Source organism: Nuphar pumila, chromosome 2, assembly GCF_984573655.1.
Source record: "Nuphar pumila chromosome 2, dmNupPumi1.hap1.1, whole genome shotgun sequence".
NCBI lineage: Eukaryota > Viridiplantae > Streptophyta > Magnoliopsida > Nymphaeales > Nymphaeaceae > Nuphar > Nuphar pumila.
The window spans coordinates 22796216-22808340 of NC_143250.1; the positions used below are offsets into that span (position 1 = coordinate 22796216).

The 12125-nt window shown below is 40.5% G+C and overlaps 1 protein-coding gene across 1 annotated transcript; it reads right to left on the bottom strand.

The window, feature by feature from the left end:
* Positions 1-565: 565 nt before the first annotated feature.
* Positions 566-7201, bottom strand: LOC149845024 (U-box domain-containing protein 33-like). Its single transcript, XM_089986807.1, has 8 exons — positions 6964-7201; positions 6690-6706; positions 5065-5189; positions 3868-4270; positions 3059-3148; positions 2501-2953; positions 1539-2282; positions 566-748 (listed from the first exon to the last, which is right to left on the bottom strand). The coding sequence occupies exons 1-8, from the start codon at positions 7199-7201 to the stop codon at positions 566-568; spliced, it is 2253 nt and encodes a 750-aa protein (XP_089842933.1).
* Between the last annotated feature and the right edge of the window lie 4924 nt (positions 7202-12125).

Genomic DNA, 12125 nt, shown 5'->3' on the forward strand with positions numbered 1-12125 from the left:
AGTACCAAAATCATACGAAATGGAGCAGGTGGGCAATTGAGAAATATACCCATATTTTTGGACACGATAGCAAATAGCGATATGTTTAGGGTAGTACTGTCATTCTCTATTAATTCTTCCAATCTTTAATACATTTTCTCATTAGAATGTATATCGAGTTTAAACATATGTGCTGGCACAAAAATACATAAAAATCAATTAAGAATTGAAGAATGGTGAGACGCTTGCACCAAATAGCCAAGTATCTGAAAAGAAGTAAAAACTATGCTTTGATTATAGTAGCACTTTATATACAGTCTCTTGTCATTTATCATTTGCATGCTATGTCTAGCAAGCAGTATAGCAAGCACGAATCTAATACGTTGGCTATTTGCCTACAAAATGAAAAGGTCTGAATGCACACATTCACACACTGGCTGGGGTGTCATCAAGCCCACCTTGGCAGGACATTCTTCTTTCCCCACTCCTAATACTGATTGATCAATCCTGTGGTATTTGCAAGTGCCAGACACATAGGCATGGTCTCTAAGTATGCAGGAGCAGAAACAGACTAACAAGTGAATTTTCAAGACTGCTCAAGCCATTCTTGGATTGCAAACCGGAGGGTGTGGTTCGGTGTGAGGTTGAGATTGCTGAGCTTCAAGTTGGTCATCGGAGAGGTAACATGGCCACTATCTATCCATCCCCGCATCGCGTCGCCTTCGTAGGTGTAACCATCTGCTGCCACTTGTGGATCCTGCATAAGTTCCTATTTATCCAGTAGTATGTATACACAAAGTGAGTGAGGTTGTTATAGACATGAAAAGACAAAAGATGGAATGTGAAAATGAAAGAATAAAGAAAACCTTACGAGTAACCTTTAAAGAAAGGATTTCAAATGAGTTGTTCCTCTAAAAAATGGTAAAATTTGGAAAAGAAAGCTATCTTGCCATCAGTATGCATAAAAATATAAGTCAGGACATCAAGTCAGGGGTTAAGCTGAGTTCCTGGCCATGTGGTGCTTGCAGGGCCCAAACCAGTTATTTGAGTCTGAGATGTGGTTAGGTGGTGATCAGGCCGGGCACTTTACAAAGTACTCGGGCCACACAAACACAGAAAATTGCCACCGCGTTTAGTGATTTTCTGTGAAAAACATAAACACAGTAAATTGCTCGCAGGCAGTGGTTTTCCTGTGTAAAACACAAACACAATTAAAATCGCTACATGCACAGAGATTATCTGTGTTTTGACTCGGGGCTGATCACTGGATCTGCCCCTAGACTTCACCACCTATTCAGGCATCAGAAGTGCCTGGAACTACAAAAATCTTGGGCCAATCATCATCATTGCATTATGCATATGAGCCAATACACTATTGATCCACATAGCTGTGAACCATGTGGGCATATGATACGCTAATTGGTCCACAGATCGTCACACTTCTGGCTCTGCAGCAGCAGAATCAGGGAGAATCCACTTCCTCAAAATGGGAATTTTTTAGCTACATTATGTCATGCTTAGTCACTACTCCTGAATGTATCTTATATGATGATACCAACCCTGAAAATTGGGCAAATGAAATATGTGGGAGGCTGGCTAGGCTCCCCTGCTGTCAGCTGAGAAGGCAATGGTAACAAAGAGGCCCTCATTGGCCCCAGCACCCTCCAAACTTCAGACCGCAAATCTGGTTGTCCTCGGCCATTTGTCCGGCAGCAGTCCAGCCCCAGCTTGGCAAGCTGTATGGCCTTAATAAAGGGCCAATCCCCGGCTGTAGGATCGATTGATGCCAGAAAATCTACAGCAGACTGCATCCTGTGAATTTCAGTGGCTATCCAGGAAGCAGGCCTCCCAGTGAGCAGCCGCAAGATGATGATACCGAAAGAGTAGACATCAGATTCGGGCACCACCTTGCCAGTTGCAGCCAATTCAGGGTCCATGTAGGCGAAGTGCTCATCAGAGTCCCTGTTACTGCAGATGCTACGCACAGAGTTCTGATTGTCAAGGAATTGGCAAATGCCGAAGTTGCTAATCTTGGCAACAAGGTTGGCGTCAAGAAGAATGTTGGCAGCATTCAAGTCACCATGCACTACTCCAGCAGAGTGGAGGAACAGGAGAGCAGAGCAGACCTCAGCTGCAATCCGGATCCGGGCTTGCCATGTTAGAGGCAGAGTCCCTTTCTTGCACTGCAATCTGTCCTCCAAGTTACCTCTGGAGTGGTACTCATAGATGAGAGCATGGGATTCATTACACATGCCGATCACGGTGACAAGGTGAGGGTGCCTCAGTTTGCTCAGAACTTTTACCTGAGGAGAAGGAAAAGGGTTAGCTTGTAAGAAAAATGATAAAGAGATTAACAGTTGAAGCTCAGAATCGAAATAACACTTAAAAGCCCATGAGCATTCCACTATAGAAGTTGAGTGGAACCATGCCCCATAGTGAAATGAGTTTAGCTTTATTAACCTGTACATTTAGGTTCATTGATATCAACAACAGCAAAAATTGCTGGTCAAAGGAGGACTACCTCTTGCTTGAACTCTAACCCTCCTTGCTCACCCTCCACTTTTAGCATCTTGATGGCAACTGCTGTATGTCGAATGCGACCCTTGTATACTGATCCAGACACCCCTTTCCCTATTTTTAGTCCATGATCAAAATTGTTGGTTGCTTCAACCAACTCTGCATGTGAAAACTCAGTGAAACTCTTTTCCCCTGTGGAAGAAGTTTCTCCAGAAACCTCTTCAGCTTTTCTCTCAGCAGCGTCACTCTGTTGGTCCAACCTCTCCAGCCTCTCGTACAGCTCTTGGTTTAGTGCCTCGAGCAAAGATTTCTGCATGGATATGTTTCGTAGTTCTGCCTTCATGTCTTGTTCTCTCTTGATGAGCTTATCTAGCTCGAGCCTTTTTGCTAGTAACCCAGCCTCTGCGTCTCTCCTCTGCTCCTGCTCTTTTACCAGATAAATTTTGGTGAGCCTTGCCTGCAGCAAGAGAAGGGACACCGGATGAAAATATTGAATCAACGAGCAACAAAGAGGGAATCAAACGGGCAGTAAAACAAAGAATTCGCATCCATCATGAGTTACTGTAAGTATGGCCTGCTGCTTTGTATTCTGGGAGTCTTCCATGGCTCTCTTAAATCGTTCAAGCAACTCTTCCATCTCCTTGTACTCTTCCTGCAATTTAAACATAGAACACAATCTACAACCATTTTTTTGGTGTTACATGAATCATTTTCATCTGCATGCATGCATGAATGTAGCCATGGAAATTACAATAGATAACTTGGCATTCTACCCATCGTTTGTTTGGCAATCCAAGTTGCCATGCACATACACATGGAACAGATATTCATATACCTTTCCACCAGAATATTTTTTATGCATGTGTAGGTGTGTATATAGTTGAAGGTTTAGAAAAACACATACATACATACATACAACACTCGTGCGTTGAAATTTGAAATGGAAGTTAAGGACGTTACTTATAGAAGAGAAAACTGGGGAAGGAGGCTCCTGGCGGATTGAGGCGGGTAGCCTCCTTTAGCGAACATGGACCCCATCGTTTGAAATAGGATGGGTTTCATCATACATTCAATCCTAGACATCCAATCAACGGCTAGATGGCTAAGATTGTATGATGAAACCCATCCTATTTCAAATGATGGGATCGGTGTTCTCCTTCCGCGGCATGCAAACGCCCCCTTAAGCAGCCGTTGGTGGTTCAAATATTTGCAGGCAGTTGATAATCCCCGACTGCAATTTTTTTGAGTGAAATCTACTCAAGCCCATGAACGGTTACCGTAACTTAACTTTTCAGTCGTTTTGGTCTTGGGAGAAAAAGAGAAAGGAAAAGTCTCAAAGAGTTCAGAGATTTGTAGGCTTTGAGATTTTACATCATCCGAGACATAATTCTGAGCAGGTCCAAGATCAACGGTTTGGCTACTCTCAATGGCCGATTCCAGCGGCAGAGATTCTTCGGCAATTTCATCACTCAATGAACGAGCCGTCTCCAAAGAACTCCGAGTAGTGCTCCTTGATAGGTCCTCGTTCTGGGCTCTTTGAGGGGAAAGCCATACTGAGGTTGGTGAGTTGGGGTGTGGTTGAGGAGATCGGCACGTCATGGCTTCAGGGGAGTAGGTCTGGATGACCGAGTGTGGCTCGTTTTGGTTCGCACGGAATTCACGAGTGTAGACATGCCTTCCCTTGCACACGAACCATATCTTGCACGATGGCAAGGCCTCAAGATTCACATATATTGCTTTCTTGGAGGTTGGCATCTTCATCCCCTTCTGAACCCTGCATTTTCACACAAGTGCCTTGAAAGTTATTGCTGAGAAAGTTATTTAGGTGTGGTGCTGAAAAGAAAACGATGGATCATTGATGGTCATACATTAAATCAATAGTAATGTTTATAGTAGCTGAAGAAGAAAGTTACGAAGCTAACGATTCTGAACTTCAGAAGAGAAGAAGATAATGATGATTATGAGAGAGAGAGAGAGAGTGTGTGTGTGTGTGTGTGTGTGCGTATGTTTTATAAACCAAATTTTTGACATCCAAACACCCTTTCAAAATAAATTGATTAATGAAAATAAGGTTATGAAGGTCATTTTGAAAAATAAAATTATCACCTTGTTTACAAAAGTGTCATCCTAACACAGCCTTGATAAATGGGTAAATTAATCCATCTTCTGGTGCACAAAAAGAACGAATCAACAAGCAATTCGTAACCGAACTCGAGTTGATGTCATCCTTGACATAAGTAAACATCCCCTATTCAGCTATTCTCAAAATACAATGGCTTCACCTTCCTCTCCAAAACAGTGGATGTTCTTGTGACACCCTTCACGAAGCGGTTGAGAACATCTTGTCCTGGATGTTCTTGTGACACCCTTAACAACAAAAGCATCCCCCTAAAGGACGCAAAGACCCTTTGCATCTCATTTTTTGGGGGGACACTCACATCTTGCGTTTGATGCGGGACATGGACAACGTTTGTCGAGACACAGTGGTCTCGATGGACGATTGTGTCCCGCCAATCAAATGGGCCCTAAGGGCAGGATGGTATTGGCCATGTGGATGATGATTCTTACTTTGAGTATTTTCTGTCAGCCGCTGCACCCATGACAAGCCTCTCAATCCCGTGTCGAGCAATTGATTCCACGATTACCTTCTGAACCTCATCTTCTGATTTTAATATTAGGGGCTCTGCGTCTACCTGTCAATGTAAGCATATCATGATTACTCGCTATAAATATAAAAAATTAAGGCGGCCAACAAAAATGAGTTTGACATAGACAGGAATATATGCTCAGCAATGAAATCAGGCAATTTTGGTTGTTGGCTTTGACAACCACAACAGTAGTTTAAAATTTGACCCCCAAACTTAAGAGCGAGCATCTGCAACCAAATTGAGCACTTGGGCACCAGTGGAAAAGTAGAACAATATTGGCCAAACTTTGGGGATGTATTGTTCAACGCTTTGCATGAGAGAGAGAGAGAGGAGTTGCCTTTTCCAGTCTGCATAATCTTAGGTACTCGTTAATGTTTTTCATCATTTCCTCCCATTCCAGCTGCCTGTATGCATTTAAGCCTGTGGAGTTCACCTTTGTTGAGTGTACCCTTCCTCCTCCAACTACATGATGATCAAAATCATTATAAATATGATGGGAAAAGAAGAAGAGTAACAAACATTTACAACAAGAGAACATCTTACAAAAATAAGTGTATATTTATTTCCATTAACATCGAAATAACCTTTTCAAAATATCAAGAAATACTCATAGATGAATAAAAATATAGGGGTGTAAATGAGTTGAGTTTATGTGGATATCTGATCCCAACCCAACACTTTATATCCGGATCCCTTAGAAAAAGATCCGAATGTGCGTTTGGATCAGATTTTTATCTGCTTAGTCAATTTATTCTCAGACTCGGAATCGATGTTGTGTGTAGGATCTATATTCAGATAGGGATCAGATATGATCCCTTTACATTTTTCACATGTAAAAAGCTTTTTTTTTTAGAATATTAAGATATATATATATATATAATATCATATCCGGATTCAACCATACCTCATGAGAACTCATTCGGATCTTGACTCCATTTAGGATTCCTTGCATATATTTTGGATTTGAATTTGGACCAAACATGATCCAACCCGTATCCAGTCTATTTTGCAACCCCCTAACCATAGTGACAAATATCGCGAGATTTATGAAAATCTCACGATAATATCACGAGAAATTGCCTGAAAGTTTAAAATGGCAATTTCTCGCGAGATTTTCAAAATATCGTGAGATTTTCAAAATATCGCGAGATATATGAAAAAAACATAAATACCACTATTTAAACATGATATTTACATTTTAAAAGGCTATTTATCATGAAAAATCATGTATTTTTATTTTAAAATATTTTTTATTAATATTTCTTATAAAATTATTTTTTAATTTATTTTTTTATTGCCAAGATTTTGCCGGAAAAAATGGGAGATTTATGGAATTTCTCGCAAGTTTTTGAAAAACGAGAAATTGCCCATAAAAACGTTTGTCACTATGCCCCTAACTACGATGTCTCTTTTGATGATGATTATCAGACAATGATGATGACGATGGTAAATTATCTAAATTTTTATTAATCAATGTCCTGCCAACACTCTCCTTCATCCAAGCTTGCATCCATCGTCACCATATCATCATCATCATCATCATACCATCATCATCACAGTACCTATGGCAAGCACCACCACCATCATCATAATGAGATAGAAGATGAAGATCGTTGCCATGCATGACTTGTATAATAAGACAGTAAAGAGATTCTGCAAATTGCAAAGATTGCAACGACAACAACAATCGCAACATCAAAGTAAACAAAATACGAAGAAAGTGGAAGAATCGAAGTTGAAATGAAAATTTTCATTCAGGAGAGAGAGAGAGAGAGAGAGAGTTGAAATGAAAATGAATTAGCGTCGGAGGGGGGCTTACATGGACCAGGAATCAGGTGAGTTGGTTGGTGAGCGTGAAGAATAACGATCTTGTAACCCTTGAACGTTCTCAAAGTCCACATCAAATTCTTGACGTTCTCCCTTCTATCGCATCCAACAGCAACATAAAGCTTATCCAACGAGCAACATACTGGCAGCACTACTTCAATTTCTCCATCCCTCGTCTCACCGCATTCTTGGCGATGCTCCCCCCATGATTCTTGATCAGGAACCGGCATTATTACCCAGTCCTCCAAATTAAAATAAAACCCTTTTAAACCAGCAAGAACATGCAGGAAAGGAGAAAAAACTCCTCTCCTCCTCCTCCTCCTCCTCCTCCTCCTCCTCCTCCTGGTGATCTACTTGGCTCTCCAAATCGATACAAGACGATATTGTCATATTCAACTTGAATTCTTCCACCGCATACGCCCCATTTCTTTTTTTCAGTTCCTTGCACTAATATGATTTTAGGATCCCCTATGGATGGCTCTCTCCCCCACCATATTGCTCATGAATTCTTTCGAGGCTCCGCGTTCGGAATTTATATGCACCGCACCTCCTTTCTCCTGATTTTTTCTTCTTCCTAATTCCCTTGTTCTGTTGTTGCTTTTGGGTACATTAGGATTGATTTCGTGACCATGGTGATCATGTAACTTGCATGAGTACCTCTGTAGGACCGTCAGATTCTTCAACTGACGGTTTCAGATAAAAGTGGAACCGTGTTTTCAAAATCTACACCATCCATTCTAAAAGAACAATCCATCTAGATGATGAGCCAGTGCAGTTACATGAGCATGGGGCTCATGTAACAATGATTGATGCTCTTTAGACATTCACGGCCAAAATGGTCAACTGGAATGAATATCTCCCTCATGTAACCCATCTGATCGAATGATCTCCAATCAATGCATCTTATACGCTCAATTTTCACCCTACATGGTATAGATTTACGTGCTCACAGAAGTTGCATAAGCAACGTGAGTACGTATTCCCTCCTCAAGTTATGATTACGTGAGCAAGATGGAGCTTGAAAATATAATAATGAAAAATTTATAAATACCTGCCTAGCTTTTCACTTGTTTACAAAGACCCGCTTAACATTTGAGATTTTATATATACCAGCCTAGTTAGCGAACTTACTCTTAAACACCCGCCTCAGGTGAGTATACTGTAGCTAAACACGGTTTTGCAAAACCCCATCACGTTCAAAATTACTCTTGGTATAATGTTCTCTCTTTAAAACCTTAAACTATCGTTCTTTGTCCACCCAAAGGCAACATTCTTACCACCCTACTCGTCATTGCCATGGGGTTTCATTTTTTTATATAACCATTTTCTTTCCACCCCCCAAGTGTAAGTGTAAGAAAGAAACAAAAAAACAACAAAAATGGGAGGGATCTTTACAAAACATTTGTAGTTCATTGCTATCAAAGAATAAGAACCTACTATATATATATATATATATATATAGATATATATATATATATATAGAGAGAGAGAGAGACCTTTAGGTGCTCGGATGGGCTCCAACGAACATCGGTGAAGCAAGTTTTGGTGATCAACAGGGGTCAATTTTCAGGCAGGTAGGGAGAAAAACCTTTGATTTTGACCATGGTGTAATTTTGTAAAACCACTTCAATGGCCAAAGATAGAGTGCAGGGTAATTAATTAAATTAACCAAGACTATCAGTAGAAAACTAACTTAAATTGAGGGAGGCAAGTATTTGAGAATTAGAATCAGTTTACTAACTAAGAAGGTATTTGTAAAATAAAAAATGACTTTACACTACAAGAAAAATGTGGATTAGCTACGGACGCTATCCATCATTAATTCATCACTAATTCATCGCTAACGTGTTTAGCGACGGATTAACGATGAAAATCGATCGTCGCATAATCCTGATCGCTAAAATGCGACAGAATTTATCTGTCGCCAATCCATCGCTAATGAGCGATGGATAATATTTGTCGCTAATTCATCGCTAAATAAGGACTTATTTAGTTTTGTGAAGGAATGTATTTTGTCGCTAAAATTTAATGATGAATATGTATCTGTCGCTAATGTCCATTGCCAATTTAGCGAGGAATTAGCGACAGATTAAATTTCAGCGCAAAATATTGACTGATTTAAATTGGTGATGGATATTAGCGACAGACACTATTCGTCGCTAATCCGTCGCAAATTTTAAAAAAAATAATTTTTTTTTGAAATATAAATATCGAGAAAAATTTCTCGTTATACAATTTATATAACCTGTGTATAAAAAACAAAGTACACATAAAAAATACATATACAAAGCAGGTGAAACAAATTTAACACAAGTTATAAGTTACAATACAGTCCTTGCCAAGTTCTAATTAGTTACAAGTACGTGAAATAAATTAAATAGATGAATCTAATCCTCGTCACGATTCAGAGCATCATCCTCTTCATTGTCTCGATCTGCCCCTTCCATCCATGCCTCCATCAGTTCCTCTACGCTGATCATCTCCAGCATCCTACAAGAGAACTGAAATGTTAGTAGTGATAAACAAAATATAATGAAATAAATTATATGCAATGCACCTAGTCTAATGCAATCAAAGTAAATGGTTGAATGACACATAGACTAGGAATAAAGTGAAGGAAAATAACAGAATTCAGATGTGTGTTCTAAGATTGACAAAAAAAAATCATAGTGATTCAATCATGCAGATATGTATTCTAAGGTTGTCAAAAAAATGTCACAGTGATTCACGCATGCATATAATATTTATAAGGTTGTCAAATAAATATGTTATGTATCATAATCATGCATATATGTGTTATAAGGCGGTCAAAAAACTTTCATAGTGATGAAATCATGCTTATATGTGTTCTAAGGTTGTCAAAAAGCTTTCATAGTGATTCAATCATGCATATATGTGTTCTAAGGCAGTAAAAAAATCATATTGATTCAATCATGCATATATGTGCTCTAAGGCAGTAAAACAATTTCATAGTGATGAAATGATGCATATATGTGTTCTAAGGTTGTCAAAAAACTTTCATATTGATTCAATCATGCATATATGTGTTATAAGGCAGTCAAAAAACTTTTATATATGCTAATATCATACTCATATGTGTTCTAAGGTTGTCCAAAAACTATCAACATCATCCATATATTCAAGTGATACATCATTGTCAACTATTCTATGGTACATACATTCACGATTTGCAGTCATTTTGTCCTATGATGGTACGGATATTATCCTAACAAGTTAAAAGAGAATCATAAGAATGCTATAATGAAGAAAATATCTAATTTATCATGCATTCATGGTGAATGTAATGATTTGATATATATATCGCACACACACACACACACACACACACATATATATATATATGATGTCATTCAATCACAAGAACTATGATGCATGCACTGATAACTTAATATTTTATGCAAAACCATTCATTTGAAGGATGTTTGAAGCATTGATAACTTATCATTCATTTTCATGTGCAAACTCATTCATAACACGATACATTCATTTGAAGCATGTTTTCATGATACAATTTTACATGGAATGCATAATCAAATTAAAAATAACGTCATGCAAGCATGAATACAGTTACATCAAACATGGCAATACATTCAAATCATTCATATCAAAATAATGTCAAACATGTATCTGCAACAAACACACTCCAATATCCCGCAAACTACTACCATGACTAGCATGGAATCTGAACTCCAAAAATAAGAACACTTCTATTTTCATACATTAAAATCATAATCAGAATGATCTCCGAACTCCATCAAAGCAGTCCTAGATATCTACAACTAAGTGAGTGTATGAACAGAAAAGTATTGCATCCAAGAAATTAAATAACCTGTGATGCGCTTGCATCACTTACTCATCACAAGTATTTACCCAATTTGTATTACTTTTGCCTTTGCATTTTTTTCCTGAATAACAGATTCGAGTATATTTAGTTGTAAGTAACACATCCAGATGAATTTCATACTTTGTACACGATATCAAGCCTAATTTAGTCCATAAATTTTATATGTGTGTAGGCGATGCGAGGCTCGGGTCACCGGGCACAAGCAGGATCCGTTCTGGAATCTGCAGAAGACACTATGTTAAAATGAAGTTTATTACCCGATGACAAGGGGAGTGACGCCCCCTGTCGGAAATGAGCCCGAATAGGGAGACACAACCCTCTACTGAAAGCGAGGCAGGCAGAGGCGTTGCCTCTGCCGGCAGTAAGGTCAAGGCAGGGAGCGAAACCCCCTATCGAAACATTCACAGGAGGTAGGGGGTGAGACCCCCCGAAGGGAAGCATCGAGAGACAGGGGCCAAGCCCCTTACCGGGAAACAATCACGAGGCATGGGGTCTTGCCCCCTGCCGAGGCAAAATAGCAAAGCAGGGAGTTTCGCCTCCTGCCGAAAAAACAAACAAGGGGCAAGGGGCTTCACCCTCTGTCAAAATTATCGAGGACAGGGGGCAAAGCCACCCCTGCCAGGGAAAACAAAAGGGCAGGGAGCTTCTCCCCCTGCCGATCATAACGAGGACAGGGGGGCGGAGCCCCACTACCGAAGAAGTCAAGAGGAGAGGGGGCGAAGCCCCCTGTCGGCATTCGAAAGGATAGGGGCGAAGCCCCCTGTCTTGTCGAAGAAAACAAGAGGACAGGGGAGGAGCCCTTTGTTCTGCCGAAGAAATCAAGGGCAAGGGGAGGGCCTAGCAGAGGCGATCGAAACCTCTGGGAGGGCTCGACAGAGGCTGTTGGGCCTCTGTTGGCCTTCTGACAATCATAGGGGGAAGGGGGAGGCTTCGACAAAGGTTGGCGGCCCTATGTTAGACCTCCGACTATGCTGATTTCAAGGGGAAATAGCAATAGGGAAAGGGGGAGGGTTACCTGCGGGAGGCAACGACGATCGTCACGGGCAAGGTCGACGCGGGGAGAGCAGGCTGGGGTCGTTGGCTCGCTAAAAATCGCAAAGGGGGAGCAACGAGAGAGAAAACGTGAGAGGGAACGAGAGAGGAGGTCACTACCTGGGTCCCCTTCTTCGACCACTTGAAAACTCAGGGGGGGGGGGGGGAGCCGTTTCAAGAAACCCCGAAGGGGTGAGGTCGAAAGGGGGTTGTCGAACGGGGCTCGTCGGTCGAAAAAATGATGAGAGCGAGAGAGA

Bases quoted from the DNA above. Each gene is read 5' to 3' on its own strand.
- LOC149845024 (XM_089986807.1), bottom strand. From the start codon at position 7,201: ATGCCGGTTCCTGATCAAGAATCATGGGGGGAGCATCGCCAAGAATGC. The intron at 4,271-5,064 runs GTAAGAATCATC...GTGAAAATGCAG, and splicing joins GCTGACAGAAAATACTCAAA to GGTTCAGAAGGGGATGAAGA. The intron at 3,149-3,867 runs GTAAAATCTCAA...TTTAAATTGCAG, and splicing joins AGAATTATGTCTCGGATGAT to GAAGAGTACAAGGAGATGGA.